The sequence below is a fragment of the Nothoprocta perdicaria genome, unplaced genomic scaffold (genome assembly GCF_003342845.1).
Source record: "Nothoprocta perdicaria isolate Ctin4 unplaced genomic scaffold, notPer1 scaffold_123, whole genome shotgun sequence".
NCBI lineage: Eukaryota > Metazoa > Chordata > Aves > Tinamiformes > Tinamidae > Nothoprocta > Nothoprocta perdicaria.
The window spans coordinates 2228973-2253834 of record NW_020454350.1 but is presented as its reverse complement, the minus strand read 5'-3'; the positions used below and the strand labels follow the sequence as shown (position 1 = coordinate 2253834).

Sequence of the window (24862 nt, the reverse complement as noted above, 5' to 3'; positions counted from 1 at the left end):
AAAAAAAAAAAAAAAAAAAAAAAGCACTGAAACCAGCATCAAAAATTAGTGCTTTACTTGGCATTTACCAGCCTTACTATTAATGAGCCTTCCACATAGTCCAGAATGAGAAATCTTCATCTGAGTACCAGCAAAGTTCATAGGTTTGATGTACTTCTAAAAGAACTCCCTCTCTGAGAGGAAAATTATTAGTGACCATAATTATTCTCACAGCTTCCATTTTGGTAATGGTTCATACCACTACTACACTTCAAATACCTGATAGTGTTCTGAAATTTTTAGTTATTTCCTTATTAATCAGATTTTGTTGGTTTTCTTAATTCTACATCTGTCCACAATAAATGAATTAAGAAGCTACTCAGCTTTAGTTTTAGGTTGTATGTTTTGTGTTACTTCAACAAAAATACACAACAGCTTAAGAATATATAAAAGGGCACACATCAAAAGAACATTTACGGAGATGCTTGACTTGGAACATGCTGGTCAAAGCATGTTCAAAAAAGATGAAGAAACATGTAATTCTCTACAGGTGGTAGAGGCAAACAATCACAGTTTGATGAGAATTATTAACTGACTGTTCAGCTAGAATGTGGTAACTGGTACTTCTGAGCCCTTTAGCACAGCCTTTGAGTGAACACAAATACAGGCCTATATTAAGAGATGTGGTATCATTAAAAAAAGAAAGAGCCATTTTTTTCCAGGAGATTGGTAGAAGTTTTTTTGAGGAAACTTAAGTACTTCTGTTTGCATAATCTGTAGTTTGAGCCATATTCTTTTATCTTTAAAATGTACTGAAGATTGAATAAAGGAGAAGACATACATTGAGTTTCTGAATGCATAAATTCCTTTATTGAAAATATTGTGATAGCACTGCATTACATATATTCAATATTCATAGTTTCAAGGGTCACAGAATTTTGATTGAACAACACTGTTTTGAATATAGAACACAGCGTTTAGATATCCTCTGACAAATATAATATGAGGGAATAAGGTGTAGGTAACGAGTGAAACGCATGTAAAATGTGAGCATGGTGATGGTGGKTTTTTTTTTTATTCTTTTTTTTTTTTTTTTTTTTGAACTGGGAAGTGGTGTGCCACCAATAGAAAGAGCAAACAGCATTAGATATCCCTGGTATCTTCAAAGCATTATGCTGCTAGCAACCTCCAAAACACTTTACAGCATTGCCAATAAGAACTGTATTCACGGCTGTATCAGACCACCGGGAAGGAAAGTGTGAGAAGCCCACGTGCAGCGTGATACACACTTACTGTATAGCATTGGCTTTAGGCTGTGAAATTTCTACGCAGGATTAAGATTTGTTGTTGTTCTTGAAAGAAAACTGCTCATCTTTTTTACTATTTTTGAATATATTCCAAAGGGGAAAAGCAGGAACTAAATTGAGTTGTATTACTCAATTACTAATATCCCAAAATTAGGCAGTACTGCTTAAAGGAAGCATGTTGCCATTTCTACAACCTGCCTTTTTCAGGACAACGATGCTCTGGGTTTTAAGGGTAGGACAAAACATCCTAGTGCTGCTAGAAAGTCTATATTGGCAGGCTTGGAATTGTTTCAACATTTGTTTAAACTATAGCTTAATTGCAAAGCAGAATGCTTCAGAAAACGAGCTTCAGTTACATTTTTCCCTAGATGCTGAAACTTCCACAGCACTGACCTGTTTTAGAGTTCAGCCTAGCTTTATAACACAGCATCTTCTTAGTGTTGAGGGGGGGGAAAGGAAAAAGTGACAAGTACTTCACAAAAAACAAAAATATTTAGTTGCCTGTCATATCCTAAAGCAGCCTGTTGCTTCAAGTCTTTCTCGGGAAGAAAATCATTTATTAATTCCTACAGAAGCAGGTATTACACCACCATGACCCGGACAGTTAGGGAAACAACGCTCTTCTCTGCATCTCCAGATCCAGATATTTTCCCCTGAACAAAAAAGATATCCTTCGATTTCCAAAGAAGGGCTCAAAAAAGCACGGGGGGTGGCTTGTTTTGAATGACTTGGTGGTGCCACAGAGACCCATCTCCCATGGGAAGGGCTTGAGTGAGTGCCCTGGACAGGGCCAGGACGGCCGCTCAGTGAGTGCTGCTGTGCCCTCCGGCTGCCGCTGCCAGAGGATCGGGCACAGCACCGCTGGGAAGCATGATCTCCCCTTCCCTCAGGGCACAGAAAAACGGGATTAAGCACTCACGTGTCTCTGACGGAAAACACACCCTCTGAGGAGGGCAAAGTGGAAAGCAAATCTCATGTACAAAATGAAAATATAAAAGCTAACTTCAGAAATCAAATAGATCGATTCGCAATAAATGCCAACGCATATGAAACCTACCTGAATAACAACTGTTTATCAAATGGATATTTGAAAACCTAAAAGAAAAACTCAGGCATTACAAAAAAAAAAAAAGCTATACAATAACAATAAATAAAAAGACCTTAAAAACATGTTCCCTTAAGTGCTGTGTACACCTTCAGACTTTTTTCCATGGCAAACAGTATGCTGTAGATTTTGGTAACGCAACCTTTTATTTTTGGTTCGCATTTATATGTTGAACATAAATATACACGGAATGTACTAGATAGTTACAGCTTTCCCACAGTATCTTTTTCACAGTTACAGGAAAAGTTTTCACCTCATACACCGTGAATGTTTTCATAAGCAACATATCATCGATGGAGACGCGTGAGAGGAGGAAGTAAAAAACACCTCAAGTTGATATTCACTGTCCTGTCTCTTCCTGCCTCTCACAACAGATGTTCTTTTGTTGGCRTAGTCATGCTCCAGTACAACTTGAGAAAAAAAAGCGGGTAACGTTGTGAGGCAGCCTGCACCTTCTCTTCAGCGCTTAAGTGCCTAACGGATCCAGTCCTTAAGGCAGTCAGTAATTCATTCAAATGTCCATACTTCCACGTCTTGTATTATGAAATCTTCTTTCTTAGATAAGATGTCATTATTGAAGGTGCTGCAGGAATTGCTTCGTCCGTGATACAAATCTGCATCTAACCATAAACCAAACCGGCCACTAAAAAGGAAATACGAAGAAAATTTTAAGTTTGTAATTAAACAATCAAATCGACATCCATGTGCAATCTCTCTAATTACTCAGGCTAACAGTATAATTAGTCACTTACATCCTTTGTTAAGACTTTCTAAACAAAAACCTCTCCTCTCCCCAGCCAAAACCACCGGGAGCAAGCAGACTGGAAGCTTTAGAAACAACCTGAGGGGCACCATGGAAAGATTTAGGTAATTCTGAGRAGAACTGAGGCTGAACGGGACAGCACCTGCAAGGCGGCCTCCTTGCTTTGGTTTATAGCAGTAAGTGACGGGCCCACGGGCTCGTGTTCCCGAGGCACTGGGTGGTCGGCAAAGCCAGACCTGGCTGCTGCCGCCTGGGGTCGCAGCCCCTGCCCTGAAATCAGCCCKGCGTTTCACACCCACTGTCCTTGGAGAGTGAGGGCCCGATTAAGCAGTGCCTGTATCACTGTTCTGCACAACGGCAGAAAAATGACACTTCAATAAACACCCGGGGGGAAACACGAGAAGCTGATGGCGAAACCGCCGTTAAGAGATATATACTTGAAAAACTTTTAAACGGTAACCCAAGTATCTATCCAAAACATCTGCTTTTTTTTCAACTTAAAAACAAAACAAAAGACCCTGCCCAACATCAGTTACTCTCCTTAGGCCTTAGCAATTGCTGTAACTGTCTGTAACAGTAATAAGGAGTTCACTGAAAACATCAGCTACAAGATTTCARAAGCAAACACTCACCCTCCGCCCCCGAGTTCCAGGGAGCTCATGTCTCCATTGATGAAGTAGGTGTTCTCGCCACTCCATTTAAATACCTGAGGGGGAAGAAAAATACTCTGTGTGTACTTATATATTTTGTGTGTGTCTGTGTGTATGTATATGTATATATAATATATAAAAATATACATATTTAAACACACATACATATACTTGATTGTGAGGAGGAGTACTACTAGCTCCTTAGGGGATATTTTTGGATACATTTTTTCAAAAGGGAAAGAAGAAGAGTTAGTAGAGAATAAACAAACAATACAAATCTAAAATTATGATTTTTTTCTAATCCTTTTTAAAAGTATACTTGCACCTCCAAGCCAATAACTATTTTGTCCAAAAGAAAGGAAGAAAGCATCAATGTACTCGATACCCACAAACAGGAGGGGTGTCTTTCATTAAGGGGTATTTCAAAGGTACTCTTATCTCTGCTTTATTGCCACTGTGATCCTAAGCACCTGTGAAGTTGAACCTTACTCCTGATATCGATCACTACTTACCAAGATTAATTTTTGACAGTCCATTCATTACTCCTATGCCCTCTCATCTCAATTTCCTTAAAACGTCTGCACCCTCTCWGACTAAGCATGCCAAACCGCTAAAGCAACTTTTGCTTACAGTTCCACTGCAACAATGAGGTAATTCATCAATAAATCAACAAACCTTCTAAAATTAAATATGCAGTCTTTGTATTTTTACAAATGCTTCAGAATTGGAACAAAAAAAAATCTTATTTGAGAAAGACCACATCACTTACCTTGAAATTGGGACTGAATGTGTAGAGGAATGTTTCGCCTGTGCCATAGTAGTGGTCACTAAACCTGAAAGGATGTGTAGCATATGCTCCAAATATCTGTCAGAATAAAATGATTAAGCTATTTTGAGGGCAATGCAAAATTTAAAAGGGATAAACTTCCAACATACTTTCTGAAGATTAAAGGTGCTGGTGTTTCACACTAAGAGAACTAGTAAGGGAAGTGTGTCAGATTAGCAAGCATCCCTGCAAATCTTTTGTATCCTTTTAAGTTTAAAAGCCTCGTAAGAGGCTTTTAAGAACAGAAATGAGGCCTCCAGGAGCTACTAGAGGACTACACCTCCTCAGAAGCACATTTGTACCAGCTTAACTGAGTTATGTGAGGAAGTTATTTTAGTGGTCACTATTAGGAGGTGCATTCATTGCTCTTGTGAAGCTGCGGGAGTTCCAGTTCTGCCAGTTCTCATATACTTTCTCGCCTGTCAGTTTAGTTTAACCAGTAGAGAGCAGAGAGAATAAAACAAAACTAAACAAATCAGAAACCCAGCACTTCACTCATTTTCTTCAGTGCTGCCCTTCCGGTGCGACCCCGCCAACCCGCGCGCTGCCTACCTGGTTGTCCATGTCCTTGACGACGAGCAGAACGGGACTGTCGAGGGCTGCCGATCGGCGGTACAGGGTCTTGAGGCTGGTGCCGTGCTCCAGGGTGCTGTACGCCAGCCGCCACGGGTAGCCCTGCACCCTGGCCGGCAGGCGCCGGGCGAGCTGCCCAACACACAGGCACGCAGAGACACGGTCAGGGCCCGAACGGCGCGCGCAGCTCTGTACTCTGAGCCCTAGCGACTGCACTGGTGTCAACTGGAAGGGCCCCCCTTCTCCTTGCACTCCAAGAGATCTCAACATCACTACACAAACTCTCCAGAGTTGCAAAACTAAATGTTTCAAATAAGCCAGCTCTAAAGGAAACATAACCTCGCACAAGGCCGTCCCACAAACAAAGCGTTTCCCAGGCTGCGAGGAAGCGCCCGTATCAGCCCCTGCTCACACGCAGCTCACAGAGCACAGGAGCAAACAGGGAAACGGCCTTTCTTCGTGGCCATACCTGCTCTATGTGCATGTTCTCCAGGAGGGCACTGTGGTGCTTTAGGACAGGTAAAGTGTCATCGTCTTCTTCTTCATAGTAACTGCAAACGCTCTTTCGTCTTTTGGCTTCTTCCACAGTAATGATCTGGGGAAAGAGAAACAGGCACGGACCTAAAGCACAGCTCTCATTTTGTCAATCCTCTACTGAGAAAACTGACTTAAAACAACATACTCCTTAGCTACCATACCTTGTGAAACACAAACACTGTATGGAATAGAAATATCGAGCACAGGCACCCTGAATTGAACATGGTTAAATTTCCAATAGCAAAGTGTCTTTGAGACAGCATGGGCAGCGTGGTCAGAATTGCTTCCTRTCCTAGCCACTTCTAACACAGAGGCTTCCTCATTTTCAGCAAGCAGCAAGTTGAGTATATTAATTATTTTCCTAGCTGCTAGTGAGTAAGAATATGAACAACTTTAAAATTCACCTCCCATTTTTGTTAGGATGACAGCTTTTTTTCTGTTTTTATTCACCTACATGAGCGTGTTTTTGTGTATATGAACTGAAACAGAAGCCATATATGAAAGAGCTTAAAAAAGGAAAATCAATTTGAGTAAGTATTGGAAGTTTTATCATGTAGGAAAGCTACCGAGCAGTGCATTCAGCACGCAGTTTACATTCATAAGTTCTTTAAAGTATTCATTCTGGGAAGAGTAAAGCTGTTTATAAAATACGTTCTCAGGTGGGAACAGTTAAGGCAGGAGGGCAGCTCCCAGGCTGCAGCCTTCCTGTGCGCCCAGCCCAAACACGGGATTCGGTGGAAGCACGGAGACGCAGAGAGAGCTCGGAGACGTGAGGCTGATGAGAAAGAAAAGGGGCAGCCAAGATGCCCAGCTACCAGAGAACTGGGACACGTGAAAGCACCCTCCCTGCATGAGCACGATGCCACAAGGCGCTCGTGGAGGAYGGGAACCTCGGCTCGTGGCTGCGGAGCGTCCTGCCCCGCTTCCCCCTCCACTCCTACAGACGGAGCTTCACGCCATTTCCACGGCGCAGAGAGGGGCAGCTTTGTACAAACCACGGGCCCCTTCGCATCACTGCTCAAGCCTGCAGAAGCTGTGGCCAGCCCGGGCAGCTCCCAAGAGCGCAGGGAGCTCCTACCAACCTGCTCCACAGGCAAAGCAGGGCAAAGCCGCTGGAGAGATCCCAGGAGTCCCCACTCCTCAGCTCCTCAGGGGGGACTCAGCTGCCACGAGCACGCGGAGCTGCGAGGAGGTCGCTGCGCACAGGACAGAGCCCTGATGGTGTCGGTCACACCGCGGAAGGACGGCAGCAACGGGTGCCACCGACACCCACACCCTGCCCGTGCTGATGGGCAGTGACGGAGCGCAAGGCGGGCAGCAGCGCAGGCCAGGGCCGCGGGCAACCCCAACCGCAGGCGCCCCCGAGCCCGGGCACCACGGACACCTCTGCCCGGCTGCTCCCTGTCCCTGCAGCACAACCGGGCGCAGGGCACCTGCTCCAGCGTCACCCGAGACACCAGGGAAACCTGCGCTACCCAAAGGACCACACTGCCACTTTCAGGGAAGACTGCGCTGTAGGATTCAGGCCACTGAGAACTGCTGAAAAGGATGTGGGTTTTATGCTTTTATCGTAATTTTTCCACTCTTGAGTGATTTTACCTTCCTCCTTTCTCAGATCATCATTTTAATTTTTTTAATTGATTGAGAATCTCTTTTCAAGCTTGAATCAGAAGTTTCCAACTCTCCTAAGAAGACTGTTCTCTAGGCTTCCGAGACAACAGAAAGAAAAAAAGCATCACACTAAATCAACCAGCAACAGYTACCTGAAGCAAAATGTAACTGAGTTTACAGACTGGACAACTACAAAAAATCTATTTAAAACAATCACAGATTGCAAATTAATTCTAAATTGCCCTTATTCATACCTAAAAGGAAGAAAGTTAACTAATCTTCTTCACTGCACAAGTATCTGTTCGGTCTAAACTTTATCAAGGCAGCTCTTTTCACTACAACTGAAGCACATGTTTGAAACAACTTCAGATTCAAAAACTGCAGCAAAAGGATCTGCAAGGCAGGATATCTACACAGGCAAAAGCAAAAACAGATGAAAAGAACCAGCTATGACAGAACCAGAGTTAAGAAACCTTGTTAAGATTTTTCAGTATTTTCCTCTAGAGAAACAAAGCAGCAGGCTACCTCAGAGAGAAATATTCAATGAAAATGCTCTAGGTGACCCTGCGTGTGCAGGGGGCTTGGACTAGATGATCCCTACAGGTCCCTTCCAACCTTGAAGATTCTATGAAAATCAAAATTCACCGCCGAGTTCCCTCTTTCCCGGGAAATGCTGCGCCGGGTCCCTGCCGTGCCGCAGGGAGGGACGTGGTGACCGTACCTGCACGTAGGGCTCCTGGCCGGGCCGGGCACAGTACAGGATGCGCACGCTGTGGGGCCCCCGCGGCGCTCCCATGGCCCGCTCGCCGCGGCCGCTCCGCAGGCCGCTCCGCAGGCGGCTCCGCAGGCGGCTCCGCAGGCTCCTCGCTCGGCCGCAGCAGCTCCCGTCCGCAGGCAGCGCCGCGCTGGCTGCCGGCAACGCAGTGCGCCCCGCACGGTCCCGTCCTTATGCCCCTGCCGTCACACTTTCCGTTTCCCCAGGGGGCAGAGAGAAACTTTCGGAAATGTGCACGCCCAAATTTGGCCTTCCTACAGATACTTCCTTGCAGACCTACTTTCAGTTTGAAAGCCAGTTATATTCTGAAATAAAGGTATATTCTGAAAGCCAGAATATCATATGAGAGGCACACACACCTCTACAGGCATTCCCAGCTGCTACTTCTCCTAACACAGATTTAAATAAAGCAGWGAGAGACACGTTCACCACGTGGCTGGATCTCTCCCACCTCTGCTCTCCAGCTTACTGCCCCTCCTCCCTCCTTTTATGATTAAGAAAATGATCGTGCATTAAGAAAATGATGTTATGCAAATAACAAGGGAAGAGTGAAGGCCAGTGTTGCACACGACTGCAGTCAGCTCTGCAACAAATGAGGAACGAGGACATTTTCTCATTCTGCAGCTCATACAGCACCAACATGCAAAACCTGCAAAACGGTAAAAACAAARGCTATCTAGGGTTAGGGATCTTGTGCCTGTTTCCAAAGACAAGTCCTGCTCTCAGTTCTTGAGCAGGATGACACATTTGAGCACATTTCACACTTGCTTAACATCGCTTAAAACACTGACAGTATAATTCTGCAAACAAGGATGTGTTCAGGACAAAGAATCAGATCTGTTTTAAAAGAGTCAGCCAATTATTTTCCATTTGAAGATTTATTTTCAGTTTGCCGGTGTATCTTCATTGCAGCAAATACATGGTAATTCAGAAATACAATAACAATGTCACATGCATGCAGGCTGGGTTATTTCCTTATAAGCTTTTCGTCTTAAAGGCTTTATATATATGAGAGACAGAGAGAGGAACAGCCACAYACAGGTAGCTGAAAGGGTCTGCAAAAGCCCCTTGATGCATTAGTAATAGCTGTTGTAACATACCCATCTTGGCAACTAGTATTTCAGTAGTAGTGCTGTATGCACCTGAGAAGTAACGGCCAGGCACAATGCCACGGACTGACCTATCCCGGCAGCACACACGAGCCTGTGGAGCAGTTTATGCCTTCACAGGTCCATGCACAGTGAGTTTTACTACTAAACATGTGAGTATGGCACAAGTTTAGCAGTACTGACAACATGCACCTACCTGGTTTTCCAAAAGGCTAACATTGCAYAACCAGTACATTTACATAACTCACACTGGATGCAGGCCAGGCAGCTCCCTGCTGTTGGCCTGCCCTTTCTGGGYGGGAAGGAAGCAGGGAACACCACAGGTAAAGGAGCACAGCCTTGTGAGGGGGCCAGAGGCCTCGAGAGTACTTCTGCATGAGGCAGCAAGCATGCAAACATCATGGAAAACATCATGGAAAACATCCGAAGCACAGGTGCCTGATGAAGGGTATGTGCCTGATGCAGCACGCTCAAAACAATGACAAGAAGCACTCACCTCCCAGCTCTTAGTAGTGGGCTCACTGAAGAAATTGTCTATCATATCAAGCTCCTCCTTCTCCACCACAACAAAACCTTGCTCTTTGGCGTCTTTCCCATATATTTCTGGCGACCATTGAACAAAAAACGTGTATAAATGATCTACCCTGCAGAAAGAGGAGGAGGAAGGGACAGYTGGTCAGCGATACAGGAGCGCAGCACCCCAGCCACACAGGCAAGAGGCCCCTCTACAGCCCCACCGGGCACCGCCCGGCGCTCTGCCTTTCCTCCCCACAATGTCCTCCCATTTGCTATGTCTATTCTCTGTTGCTCTAATGGTAAGGGACTTGCTCAGCCACGTTTGCCAAGGAGCAGTCTTAGCAAGTCTGATCCCTTGCTTTTAGGCGCTGCTTACACACATTGAGTCCGAAAAAGGAAAAAAAAAATCAAAAAAGAAAAAAGAAAAATCACCCTTTAATCACTTAGTTTGACCTCCTGCATAAAACAAGCCACCAGATATCACCACTAAAAGACACACCATGTTTCTAGAGGCCCTCTAAAGCATATTCTTGATGAATATKAACCACAAGCCAATTGGCATCCTGTTGCCTTTGTGAAAGCAATCAGTTACTGACAGTTGCAACAGTTGTAACAGCAGCACTGTATGCATTTCCATAAAAGCARGCAGCACTAAATCACATTACAGGAAGAGATATTATTTGACAACATCCTTAAATAACAATGACATAATTTCTAAGGAAGAAATTTGTTTAGCGTTTTCCTTGAAACTCAACATATACACTAAATATTGAATCAAACACAYGCAATTTCCAACAGAATATACTGGTGAGTCCCCTGTACACAAAGGTGAATTGCTGGAAAACGTCAAATCCTAATTAAAAGAGCAGGTAGAAAGGCAGCAAGGGCTTATGACGCTGGATCTTTCCCCAGTTATGYACCAGAAAAAAATGCCTGGCAATTCTTTGATAAATACAAAACAAGTAAAATCTTACAGACTCCTAGGTGATGTTTTCCACCTGTATTTCAAGTGACTTGGGCTTACAGTATACGCACAAGAGATCTTAAAACACTGTGTTAGATTCTCAGGAATAAGCTCGGCACTATCACTCCTCGCCTGTCCTGCCCCTCCAAACTGCGCACGTTCAGCACATCCAGGAATCCGTGACCAACATTCCCGTTGCTGAGGGCAGAAACGGAACAAACCCAGACACAGCAGGAAAGAAGCACCAGCATAAACTGAAAAACAGGTGACTGCAGAAATGATGATTCTGAAAGGGCACCATTTCTCATATAATTTTAACATTACATTACAGTGATATTTCTAAATTACTAAATTGCAAAAAAAAAAAGAGATAATTTTTGAAACAAACACAGTGACTGAGAAACTTCAACAGCAACAAGAAATCCTATTAACAAAAATGGGAAAAAAGACATAAACTGTCAGGTTAGATGGGAAGGAAATGTGGTTACAAACAAGTTCATAGCAAAACACAGAGGGCACAGAACTTTCTTTTTTTCCCCCCTAAATCAGGTCAGGAGGCAAAAAGAGCTGTTCAGGTTACAGCTACAGGAGGAACTGAATCCTGGTAGTAGTTATAACCACATCCAKGGCCCGGAAGCCAGAACAACACAGAGTAGATGCACAGCAGTGCATTTAGTAGATGCACAGGCTAGATGCACAGGGCACTGAAGCAGGCTGCTTCCGAACAGCAGAAGCAACCACCAGGGACACATATCAGACAACTGCACACGATGTTTTTCTCATAAAAAACGTCCTTTAAACCAGAAGGTGCCACACGGCAGGGGAGGCTCCAGGTTCTTCATAACTCCGCGACACGGGGCCGTCACCGGCGAGCCTGGGGCTACCCCAGCTCCGTGGGGCTGTGGGGCCGTGGGGCTGCACAGCGCATGTACAAAGGCTCTAGTTCAACCGCAGCTCCTGGCAGCAAAGCAGGAGTCCTGTGATCTTTACAGCTTCAGTACCAAGAGGTCAGCCCCGATGATATAATGACAATCCTTCCCGAACAAGGGCTGCATACAGGCAGCGAGCTATACACGCAGACAGGTTTTCCTTATGTTCCGCCTGTGCAGCTCGAGATCCTGCTTATCAGGAGCCACAGAGCACTTAAGAGTAATTCACAAGGAGTCTAAACCGAAGCACCTTAGGGCTTAGTGCTACTTACCCCATTCCATAAGAGCGTGGGGAGGGGTGGCCAAGCATCAGCAACACCCGAACCAGCAGCCCTCGACGCGTCACCCCACGCGCAGCGGCAGCACGGATGGACAGACGGACAGACGGGTGGGCGGACAGACTCCGGCTACGCCGGCTCCAGGTCCTGTCAGACCTCAGCACAGCCGCACTCGGCTGCAGCCCGCGCGCCCCTGGCCTGATGCCGCCCAACCAGGGTTACAGCACCAAGAGAAAGGGCAGCAAGAGCTCCCCAGGCCTGGCCAACAACCTGGACTGGAAACCGTGGCTGGAAAAAGGGGAAGTAAAGCTCAAACCCTCCTCATATCCCCGCCTCGAGAATGCCCCTGCTCCCTCAACCACGTGCATTCCACAGGACTCATGCCCTCTCAGCAGCACGATCTTTTATATCAGTATCAGTGCAAAACAGACATTTATAAAACAAATCTACTAACTAAGTTTATATTAGAGAAAATGGACAAGACTTGGTTCTCGGTGGAGGAACCAGTCAGTGCTAAAATAAGGAAATTCTGTCAGGACACGCTTTTCCAAACAAAACAATCCTGTGCTAGTCTCCCTGTAAGACCTTTAGGAAATCTCCATGTGACACAACGGCCAACCCATCTCTACTCCAAAAGAATTAAAATAGAAAGTCTACGTAAATACCCTTAAACACAAATTCAAGYAGTAAAAGCACTCTCAAGCGTACCCTCCCACACTGTGAGCTGCACCCCTTGCAAGACTTTGCAGCAAAAGGACGGGCCTCTGCATCGCTGTCCAACAGCACGCGCGTCTCCCTGCTCCAGCGACCCTGACCAGACGCTGCCCTGTGCATAGGGCAGCAGTCACTATATGGGGCGGCCGCTGATGCGAATCTGGGCCCATCCCGTGCCCAAGGGCCCTGCTCCCGCAGCTGGAGCGCCCCGGGACACTCATTAACCCAGCGCTCGGGGCTGGCAGCGACCTGCTGAGGCCGCGCTCAGACGGAGCCCTCCTCAGAAAGGAGCACTGGGGCAGCAGCAGGCACACGGAAACAAGATCCAAGATACACTAACAGCCTTGAAAAAAAAAAAGAAGTCCAACAGTTTCCTTCCTGCATTAATGYTTTCAAAGCCCTCCATTACAAAGATATACAAGCACACATACTTTTTAAAGGAGGAGAACTCCTCCTCCCCCTYGCAAGGTTACCGCAGCCTGCCAAGGCCATGGGAGCACCGGGCTGCTGACCCAGGGGCAGCGGCTCTGCTGGGGGCGGCCGCTGCGGGCCCGGGCTGGAGACGCAGCCGCTGCCGCAGCTGCCTGAGGCAGCTCCCTTGGCAGCACAGGGAGCAACCCTACCCACAGCGAGAGATGCAGTCAAAGGAAACCAGAGCAAGGTGCAACTAATGTTACAGATTACAGATATGGATTATGGATATTCACAGTTTCCTTCCTTCTATGTGTGTGTGTGTATGTGTGTGTGTATATATACACACACACACACATACATATATACACACACACATATGTGTATATATATATAATTATAAAATAATATATATATATAAATTAATTATATATATAAAATAATTATATATATATATATATAATATATACACATATATATATATGTGTATATATATATAYACACACACACATACATACACAGATACAAAGATAGTAAACAGTTCCAGAAGCCCCTTTCTGCACCGGGCAGAAAGGCGCTTTATGGTCAATGRGAGAGGAGTTAGTCTGATACTTTTCTACGTGAATACAACCTGCATTGCTTTGCAGAATTTTAATGGACTGCTTATAGACATGGTAAGTACTTTGATGGACTGTCTCAAGAAGACGCTGCAAAGCTGTCACAAGCGGGCAGCTGTCCATAGCTGCTGTCCACAGCTGCTGTCCGTGGCTTTAGCTTTCCCAGGATGGAGAACCGATAACCCTGTGATTTCTGGTAGAAGTCCTATTACCAGCGGGAAGSAAGCTGAACATTTCATCTCGTGATGTATCGCAGAGTTTAAACTAAACTTAACTGACTTCTTGCAGAAAGATACATCTTGTAATGAAATGAAAGAATGGGTCAMATCCTAAATCCCTGCTCTCTGCTCTGGGGCTTTTTCATGCACCTCCATGCTGTTAAAATAGATATATATATATGAAAAGTACCAAAAGCATCTAATCTCACTGTCTTTACCACTGAAGCTTTATTAAGCACAACACATGTATCCACGAAGATGCAGCTTCCCAGATGCAGCTGTCCCAGCTGGACTAACCCTCCCAGCCTCCCCTGCCATTCAGCTTCCACACCGCTCATCTGCTCAACACTTGGGAAACAGAAGGAATAAGCGTATAATCTCCCACCACGGGGAACAAACTGAAAATAAGCAMACAAAGAGAAATAATCTGAATTTTTTAACATGAAAAAAAGACATAGATGAAAACTGACTGCACGTTAACGGGATGCCACCGAATTATCACAAGTTCAGACTAACGTCAGAACTATGATCACTGATTTTCCTAGAGGTCAGACCCAAGAGTTGCTCTAAKATACTTTCCATTCCAGAAAGGGAAAGTATGGGAAGGGAAGGGAAAGGAAAGAAAGCCTTCCCCTGACAGAGAAGGGCCAGGAATTTGATTCCTTGCAGCTAGAGAAATTCAGTGTGGGATTTACCTGGACAACCACAGGCTTCCACCTTGCTTTGGTTATATCAAAACTCATTATACATACGTATACATTATTCATACGTATACATGGCATAAAGCCTCTAACTGTATTTTATCATGAAGGAAGGGATGAATTTCCCATGTGGGCCTAAAGGCTGGGGCAGCCACATCCATTCAGTGAGGAGCAGCTCCCCTGGTTACGCCAAGTCCTTTGCTCAGGTGAGGCAGCAATTTTGGCACTGGCACCTTTTAAAACTCCTTGCCCCCCTGGCTGCGTGTGACACCTTCAGCCACAGGGGAAAAGTGAGMTTTGTCTCTAGGAAGGGATATACACTCAAATGTTATGAGCCCGAGGTGCTTTTCGACAAGCCATGYGCTGCAGCGTACCTTTCCCGAGGAACAGCGAACCAGTACTCCGGCTGCTTGATCTTTTTGCTGTACTGCTGGGACACAGCAGTGCTCTGCGACGCGAAGGACTTTCTCATGGGCTTGCCCACTTTAATGCACAGGAACATTGGAGGCGTCTTGCTCTTCTCCTCTCTTGAAGGAAGCATGTCTGCGCGGGAGAGACGACAGAGGCGCTCGGTGCGCGGCCGCTGGAAGCTCCGGCGGGGAGCCCGCGGCGGCAGCAGCACCACGTGCAGGCGCCACACACCACTCCGCAGGAAGGTGCAAGGGCTGCAGCTCCCGAGGAATAGGGAGCTTAGTACATGGAGCTTAGCGCCGTTTTGCTGCAGGCTGCGGCCCCCCTGGCTGCAGGGCGGCCTAAGGACAGCGCTCTCGGCCAGGCGGGCGATGAGGGCTGTAACCCCGCGGAGGCACCGCCGCGCAGCCGCGGCGCACGGGGACGTGCCAGGGCCTACTCCTGCCACCTGGCTGCCCCCCGGCCAGGAGCGGCTCACACCAAGCTGCCGCTGCCACCAGGAGTCCCCATTAACTACAGCCCCCGTCACCCCGAACGTGGCAAGCGTCGCTTCAGGGGAATGCACGCTGCCGTCTTTTTCCCCCCACATGGGGAAAGATCAGCAGACACCACCAGCAAGACATAAACCCCTCCCAAAAGAGGAGAAAACCCACTTGAAGATAAACTGTTCTTAAAGTAAAGACTTCTACGTAACTGTCCCGCACTGCAGTGTGAATGAGGGCCCTGAGCTGGCTGGCTCACTGAGCCAGCAKCAGAGGAGCATCAGCGGGGGCACCCAGAGGCTCCTGGCAGAAACAGCACCATGTGAGCGGGTGTCTGAACTGAGATTTCGTTCTGTTGCATGTTTTCCAGCAACACCCTGAATTTTAACTGTAAGAACCCCAAAACCCATCACGGGTCAGTCACGTGAGACTCTACACAGAAGCCTATTTACTGCTTCTTTGGGAACATCCATAGCACAAAAATGTAGGTAAGAATACTTTGGAGTTCCCTTTAGAGCAGTGTACTGCTCTGGACTTCAGCTCTCAGAAAGAAACAGACTGACTTCACTGAAGAAACAGAATCAACCAACACCAGGTAAAAATTCCTGGGTCAGATGTTCCTATCAATACTGCAACTGGATGACATTTTATTGTCCTTCTTAAAAGCAGCACACCYAGGGCAAGCACCCACAATCAGTCATCACTAAATATGAAGCAGGCAAGTTACTTGTCAAGCTAGAAGCTTAAGACTTTTTTTCTTCTAAAAAGTCTAAGTTAAGACCTTTTTTCTTCTAAACAGTAGAAAATACAAAAATATAGAGAGAGTTTATATAAATACATATATTTTTACGAGAGTAAAAAAGGACCATGTATCACAGAAAGACGAACCTTAGAGCACAAGGACCAATTTCAAGGTTACCATCATAAYGTTGGTCACCTCTCAGAGGAAACAGGGATAACCAGAGACCTACCTTCAATTGGCACTTGAATTTTCTGCAGCAGCCACAGTCTGATTTCTGATTGATTGTCTATCTGTGTTTCTTGGCAGGTCTTGTCTACAGCTGGTACTAACGAAGAGCCCACAGACTCTTTCAGATCCTTGTTCTCTGCTGCTGCTGAGCTGACTTCTAGTGAAGGTGCTTTCCTTTCAAAACAGCAGGATTCAAGCTCCATACTTTTAACTGTATGGACTTCAGTAGCCTGGGACTTCGAACTGCTAAGTGTAAGGTCTATGCCAATTGCTTTATTGTTTTCACCTTTCCGGATTTCAGCCTTGTACAAGTCTTCAGATGACTGAGACCCATTCCCATCCTTATTGAGGTAAAATTCAATCAGTTTATCTTTCTCTAGCTCTTTCTTAGTGTCCAATGCAGTCTCCACCTTACCTGTTGGGGAACTGACACATTTGTTTACTTCTGGAATAACATCTTGCTTCTCACAGAGCTCTAAGTCTAAGTCAGCTTTGGGTTCAATACTGTCCTTTTTTTCCAAGGAATCAACTGTCAAGTGCTCCTGGACTTCTGTGGTGGGTTTGGTTACCTGCTGCTTCGTTCTCCCCAACTCCCTGGGGTCAGGGAGTCCTTCCATTACTGAGCTTTTGCTGTTCAACCCTCTGTCCACACAAGATGACGTCTCCTCCAGCTCAATGAAATCATCCTCTCCTCCTCCCAGGAGGGACTTCTCTTTGGTTTTGATGTCTGACACGTTCTTTTCCCCAGAAAGCTCCTTGGCATGTGGCTCTGCAGCAGACTTCTCCAGATGCTCAGTGGCAGTGATGTTGTTGGAAAACTCCAATGATCTTGACTTGATTGAGCCCGTACTCTCAGAAGACTGAAGAACTTCAAAATCAGCAGACTTTTCTGTATCCAAAGGCTTTATTTGTTTGGCACCCAGAGCAGTGGATGAAATGCCATTCTGCTGCCTCTTCTCCTTGCTCAGGGATTTGAATTTGCTGAAAGGATTGATATCTTTCTCAGATGAAAGGTCTTCCCATTCTCCTGGCCTGTACAGAGGACAAAGATCCTTTGGTATGTCACTGTCAGGGAAAATGCGGATGTACATGGGATGTTAAAAGCAAAATGGAAAACAAACAAAATGGAAAACAAACATAAATAATACATCAACTTAACTTAAGCTCTGAAACTCAACTAAAAACATTTTCTCCAAAATAAAAATACATCGATGGAAATAAGTGACATTTAAAAAGAAAATGAAAAACAAACAACAGATAAAAATGCAGGAGGTGCCGTTCTGCAGAGCTGGCCATCCAGGTGAAGAAATGGTACATATGTAGGAACAATGTGCAAATCATCAGAAATTCAGTAACCGAAAACCACGGTCTACASACTGGCATTTCTGTGAGCCCTGAAAATGGCAACTCAACTACCTGCTCCTACACTCAAACTTTGTCACGAGGCTCTCAGTACCGTCCCAACAGCACAAAGCAGGGTCCAAATSTAACAGGCCTCACTCCCACTGAAACTATGAAAATTTCAGCAGAATTTCCCCATGAAATAATCCTAGAGATCAGAGAGCACACACGCCTATCCTGCCACCATCGCTTTTCAGCACTCGTTTTTATTGATCATCTCCACATTTTGCTTTTCTTGTTAATGACTTAATTCTCTTTTACTGCCCCAGATTTATTTTTTTAAAGGAAGAACAGCACCAGTTTGCCTTCATTTCTTTGCTTGCATTTTCTTCCTCTGACATGTTTTATCCTCCTATACTAAACCTCACTCTTATTTTTTTCCCATTTCCCTCTCTCTTAATGCCAATTTGTAAACATAAGTGCAGAAAAGAACACTCCTTACGATGGCAATGCATCTTTAATCTTCATGTGAGAAATATCATTGTAGAGAGCTATMGAGACAACCTCCTCCATGGGGCAGATGAGCCCATATTCTTCACAGCCATTCTCAATTACCAGAGGATCAGACTTATGTGGGTCAAACATGATGTTGTTTGGAGTTACTATCATGACTCCTCCAACTACACCCTAAAAGAGAAGAARTAAGAGTTAGCACATCTCATGCAAGAGATTTATGATTTGGTATAGGCTTTTAGGGTACCAGCCCAGAAAAATCTCTCTGCCTTTTCAATCCCAAGTGAGGCAGTGCTTCCTAATGAAACATTTTGGTTTCCAATTGCATCAGGTAAGACATGGCAAGAAGAGTCAAGACAGACTTCTTAGTGGCTCCCCAAGTCACCAAGCACAAAAAGCACAGAGCAAGAACATCTGAGCTATTCAGCTTCCAGCGTTGGCTGCTAAAAGCGAAAGCTTTAGTTTGTTAATCAATGTCAGACAAGATAGGAAGGGTAGGTTAAAAATAAAGCAACCTTTTACTYTGGCTTTGGCCAGCTTCATATGATGTGTTAATTCTTATGCCTATGGCACACTCAGTGGCAGCCTTATCTGTGGGAATGACAGGGTCATAATTCTAAATTCCACATCCTTTTGATCTAGTCTTCAAGGTATACAGACAAAGAACATTTCTATAGGATTTTACCTAATATTAGGCTACTTCTSTGGTGCTACTGATCTAAAAATATCATACTCAGCTGCAGAAGTTGTATTTAATTCTTCAGAATTTGCTCTAGCCATGTATTTCGTCAGAGGCAGCATCAGCTGTTATTCAACATGACTTCAACCTGTGACATCTCACAGTGTTTGGAGGTTTTCAAATGAGGTTTCTAATCTGTTGTTCGTGCACATTCCCTCCYGAGATGTGGTGCAAAATTCACCGAACCAACCCTGAAGCCGTACTCTAACCACGAGACCTGCCAGAGAGGAGTCACAGGTGACCCAGCTCAGCCTACACCAGCCGATCACATTAATGTTCATCACCCAAGGTCCTGTGCAAGGCCAAGGCACAGGCAGCTAGATGACCATGAGGTTTTTTATCTGGGAGAAAAAAAGCTTTTTATAAAGCAAAGTGTGCATGTACTTCCCAYATGCCTCCTCCTGTATGACTCATGTATGCCTAGCAGGTTTGTATTTGGATGGAAAAGACTGATTCAAGCGCAGAGCCTTTTCCCACAGGTACACACTTGGTTCAGGCAGGATAGCAAAGCATCAGCAGGTTGTGCTTTCTATCCAGGCACAAAAAAAAAAAAAAAAAAAAGAAGAAAAAGGACATGGATTCTGGCTACACAGGAAAAGAAGGTGTCCCACTTCTCACCGTCAGGACTGCAGGTGACTTTTTCCATCCTGAAGCCATAAAACCAACCCTCTGTCTTTTGGACCCAGCAAACAGCGTCCAGCAGAGCAACGGCGCTGCTGTGATTCATGTGTGGGAAAGCAAGTGACTCTGCTACGTTTTACAGAATAGCAGATTATCAACATTGCAGAGTGGCTTTAAATGCAGGCTGCACACACTCAATGCCGAAAGAAGCCAAAAACTTYTAAGTGCATTTTTCTTAGGATGAAGATCACAAAACAAAGGGAAAAGATACTTGAAGGACAGTGGTTAGCATTTCCAGTGCTGTAGATTCCAGAGAGCTTGAAAACCAAAACATGCAAATCTCTAACTCCAGTGGGAATCAGTAAGAGCAGATGTATAAAAGCAGACAGCTCAAGATGACAAACTCCGTGATCTTTAGAAGAGATGGAGGTTGCTCGAGCTCCATGACTTCACTTTTAATAAAGTTGCTTCCAGTTAAGGGTTGSAATGCCAGTGTGAACATTACTTACAAGAGGACATGCAGAGGAAGGAAAAGAAGAAAAAAATAGAAAAGAAAAAGAAAATAAAAGCCATACCATGCAATATTTGTGCTGGGGGTTACGTGACATTCATTTGCAAGTGCAACATGCAAGTATTTGGAAATATTGCTCTGGAACAGTTGAAATTTAGGTTAAACTCATAAATGAAATAGATAGGAATGTACTCATTTTATAAACCATTGCACAATTTGACAGAACTGGACACTAATCCTGACACGTCCGAGCTCTGAAATGCATGTTTTYGCTGTGCAAGGATTATCTTGCAAAGCACTCTGGAGGAGATACTTCTAGCAGGACACTAAGGGAATGAAGACAGGCAGAAGAAAGGTATTCTTCCATAACAGCTGTGTGACAGATACAAGTACTTAGTAAATAAAATAATACTGCATTTTACCAGTATAGTATTGACAGACAAAGCTGCCTTAATAATAGCTTTTTTTGCAGATGTGCATATGTTTGGCTCCCCAGCYACTCTTCTCTCTCCCAAACCAATTTTGCTTTTAAGGCATCTCCATCAATGGCCAAGGGAGCAGGTTTCACCCACCTTGCCATCCGTGAAGTAGCGACAATTCATTTTTAAAAACTTGACAACCACAGGCTCATCCTCTTCTGACGTAGAGGACAGGACTCTCTCCACTGGCTTGAAGGCCTTTCTTGCCAAATCAGCATCCTTAAAAAAGGAAAACCTCAGTGTATGGTTGCAGGACCAGTGTCATATACCCTTAGGCTTACAGCAACTAAAATAACAACCTCTAGCAACTGTTTTCCTTTTGCTTAAGGAGAAAAAGTTACGGTCAGGCACGTACACTTCATGCAATAGCCTGTGTGGAAGAAAAACTTGAAACATTATCAAAAATCCTCCATAAAAATAACATGCAACAAATACACAAACAAAACCCAGAAATCCTGAGGCAACTCGGCACCATGGGGTTGTCCCATTAGGCACTTGCGTGGGACGAGGTGAGGCCAGTCCCGCCACGCGCCCCACACGAAGCCCCCGTCACGGAGCGCAGCCCCACAGCAGGACAGCAGCGCCCTCCGTATTCCCATGCACGCTCCATGTTTCCCCACAGAGAAATAAATCTCCAGGGGGAAGCACTAAATGCACGCCGCGTCCCACTTTCTGTGCATTAGAAACAACAGGCTACTTCTTTTTAAGTTCTGGGGCACGCTGGGCCCAGTTCAACTAAGTTTCCATGAGCGGACAGAGCCCTTCGTTTCAGCTATTTCAAGCAATGGCAAATTTGTCACTACAGCTCATTAAAGCTGATCAATATTAAAAAATATTGATCAATATTAAAAACATTACCTATGAATGGTAATCTCACAAGCAGTTATTTACACAGCCCTGAATCACTGCTTCAAAATCAGACCAAATTATTTTGAAAGTGTAAGATGAGTGAACGGGTATTTCACTTACAGGCAGTTTATCATATTCAGCGTCTGACGACGAAGGAGAAACGGGAGCAGCAGGGCTGAAGGACAGCCTCCCAGCACTTGCTTCTGGCACAAAGAGAATCTGAAAGAAAAAGAAAAAAACACACCCTTAGGTGGCAAAGAGCCCACCACTCACGTTCCACTACAGAGACGACCCAGCACCCGTCGCTCCTGGCTGCACCGCGCTGCTCAGCAGCTCCCTGCTCTGGGTCCTCCGTCACCAGCCACGGAGCAAACGCAGATCCCACCACAGAGCCTTGGTCTACATTCTGTGGCAGCACACGCAAGAAAACAAAGTATTTTCCCCTGGGCAAGAACCTCCTTTTTTTCCTAGGTTACATTCCAAGCTTCTGCACTAACTTTCACTAACTTGTAACAGCAAATAAATAAATAAATAAATAAATAAAATTAAAAAAAATAAAAATAAAAAAAAGATCCAGCTCTTCTTGAACAGGGAGCAGGATTTTTAGCCCTAGCAGCTTCACTGCTTCACTCCAGGCTGCCTGTTTCCAAATGCACTATTTTAGCATTTTGTACTTAATTTCAAGAAGCTCTTACATTAGTACAGACGGATTCCTACAAAAATCTAATGCTTTGTTTGGCTTTTTTATAATCTATAACAGCAGATGCCCCAGTTTTTCACTTGCAGTACAGCCTTGGACATTCCAAAGAAAACACACCTGAAGTTTAAGAAAACAAACAACAAAAAAAAGACAGTGTGTTTTAAACTAAACGCAGTGAAAGAAAAATACAGTTTATCCCAGCCTTTGCCTCCTGCACGAATTTAGGCAAGTGACCCCAGCTCAGCTTGCCCACGTGCAAACTAAAACTAAAAACTCTCCTTCTCTGGATGTCTTCCCAACTCGCCTGGCTGCCGCCCTGTGCCCCGTGTTCCGGGTGTCCCTGCTGGAGCAGGGGGTTGGACTAGATGATCCCTAGAGGTCCCTTCCAACCTCAGCCATCCTGTGAGTCTGTGATTCTGTGAACTAGCACAGTTCAGCCKTTGCCTGTCTCTGGATCAGAACAGAGATCTGCTCATTATAAACCAGGTGTTAGCCCTCCTATTTCCATTACTTGAATCTCTCCAAGAGTCCATCACGTATCCATCTATTCTCATCTTACAGGCAACTGCCTCTAATATAAAAGCCAAAGAGATGTTTCAATTACTGTGTCTAACCCTTTAATGCATTAGCCAGCATTTACGTAGGCTTTTCAAGGAAGCAGCTCTCTTGCAACAGATACATTCCTCTTGAGCTTCTGAGTAATCTTAAAGCTTTTGTGACAGCAAATAGATAACAAAAAACAGCCAGAGCRATAACAAAGTCCCATTCCACCTCCCCACTCCACCTCTGCCCGGGGAAGGACCMAGTGAGTTTCCATTTGAGAGATTTAAATTACTGTAAAGCAGTAAATGTCTTCAGATACAGAGCAAACAATCAGGTTTCAGGTATTAAAAACTRTAAGAGATTTACCTGTCCTGGAACAATCGTGTGTGTAAAAAGTTTATTGAGTTCCACAAGCTTGTTTGGCGTGATGTTGAACTTTARTGCTATGCTGTTTATAGTGTCCTGATTTCCAGCCTGAAAAAGAGTTGAAGCTTAAGATATGGTAGTGACTTTATACAGCACAGCAGCTGAACTAAAACTATCTCATGGACAGTTTCCAGGCAGTAGATTGGATAATATAACTCATCTCCTGTTTAGCAGACATATTTTTCCGTGGAAAATATGTGGTAAGTCAATATCAAGGAAAAAAAAATAATCTCTCATGCTATACAGTAAACAGAGCACAAATGTGCTAGAGATTTCCCTCTCATTTTGCTATAAATCTTAGCCGCAGTGTCCTGGAATCGGCAGAGCACGGAGCCCTGCGTGGGAAAGCCCATTGCCTGTTCCTGAGTTCAGGTCCTGTCACAACMGTCCCTGCTCTGCTCCCGGGTGCTCCGGACACCCCTCGAGTGGCCCTCTCSATGGCACAGGCTGCCCAGGGAGCTGTGGAGTCTCCTTCTCCGGAGATCTCCCAAACCCGCCTGGATGCMRYCCTGTGCCCCRTGCCCTGTGCCTGCGTGGGCAGAGGACTGGGCTAGATGATCTCTAGAGGTCCCTTCCAACCCTAAGGAACCGTCTATCTGGTTCTGTGGTTCCCTCTGCACAGAGCCAGTCCTCGGTGKTGTGGGGCAGGATCTGCTTGCGGTGCTTCTGTGTAGAGATGGGTGTCTCTCAACCACGTCAGGGGTCAGCACATTGCAAAGAGCAGCCATCCCAAGCAACCCTATGGAAGAGGAGTCTTCCTCAGGGAAGGGAAAAAAATAGGCAATTAGTAATTAGTCTATTAAGGGGCCATGTTGCAGAAGTAAAGCTAGGAGAAGCCATCGTGAGGATAAGCAGACCAGCCAGGCTGACTAGTGGTTCTGGGTTTCAGCCTCTCTCCTCACGCAAGGATATCTGGAGCAATCTCTACCAAGATACACGCAAGTTACAGTGAACTTTCACTTGGCATTTTCAGTTTGGTGCCATTTGAGCTCCCAAGCTCAACAACCTCACTTTCTAAACACAGAAATGACCAAGCCGCACACCAATACTTACAGTGTATTCTATGGTGCCATGGGGTTTCTGGGAAACCATTTTCTTCTCCTTCTTTTCATTGGTTTTGTTTTGATTGTCATCTAGAGAGGAAAAAAACATCATTCAAGTTACTGACTTTCAATACATTTGTTCATCAGCACGTTTCGAAGGAGACTCACAGGATGTGCTAACTGCATCTGTGAACAGGAACAGGAAGACAGGTCAAAAATACATATTAGGCCCTGCAGGTGCATCACAGGACAAGCCAAACGTCATCAAGTGCTGCAGATCTAACAGCCACTCAGAAACCTGGCAATGACAATTGCCACCCGCTCCTGCATCGCTCCCGACCTGTTTCCATGTCTGGCTCCCAGCTCGCTGCGTTCCGGCCGCTCCAGCAGGCGCCGGCTGTGACCAGGAGCCGTCAGAGCCCGCACAGGAGCCAGCGCGTGGGCCGGCACCACACGGAGAGGGTGCGAGCGGCTCCGGCACCGCATGGACAGGGCGCGAGCGGCTCCGGCACCGCACGGGCAGGGCGCGAGCAGCTCCGGCACCGCACGGGCAGGGCGCGAGCGGCTCCGGCACCGCACGGGCAGGGCGCGAGCGGCTCCGGCACCACACAGAGAGGGTGCGAGCGGCTCCGGCACCGCACGGGCAGGACG

The 24862-nt window shown here is 45.5% G+C and overlaps 1 protein-coding gene across 3 annotated transcripts in view; it reads right to left on the bottom strand.

Moving 5' to 3' along the window:
* Nucleotides 1-1293: 1293 nt before the first annotated feature.
* NCOA7 (nuclear receptor coactivator 7) overlaps nt 1294-24862 on the bottom strand; it is a 79861-nt gene continuing 56292 nt past the window's right edge. For 2 of the 3 annotated variants that reach the window (XM_026054574.1, XM_026054576.1), the window contains exons 4-16: nt 24222-24301; nt 23109-23216; nt 21620-21718; nt 20744-20869; nt 18290-18474; nt 16448-17511; nt 14958-15126; nt 9732-9879; nt 5673-5798; nt 5183-5335; nt 4574-4669; nt 3787-3860; nt 1294-3034 (exon numbers count right to left, since the gene is read on the bottom strand). In XM_026054574.1, coding sequence (XP_025910359.1) covers nt 2899-3034; nt 3787-3860; nt 4574-4669; nt 5183-5335; nt 5673-5798; nt 9732-9879; nt 14958-15126; nt 16448-17511; nt 18290-18474; nt 20744-20869; nt 21620-21718; nt 23109-23216; nt 24222-24301 — 2564 coding nt within the window. In that variant the 3' untranslated portion in view covers nt 1294-2898. The remainder of the gene's footprint in view (nt 3035-3786; nt 3861-4573; nt 4670-5182; nt 5336-5672; nt 5799-9731; nt 9880-14957; nt 15127-16447; nt 17512-18289; nt 18475-20743; nt 20870-21619; nt 21719-23108; nt 23217-24221; nt 24302-24862) is intronic. The other variant, XM_026054577.1, reaches the window with a different exon arrangement.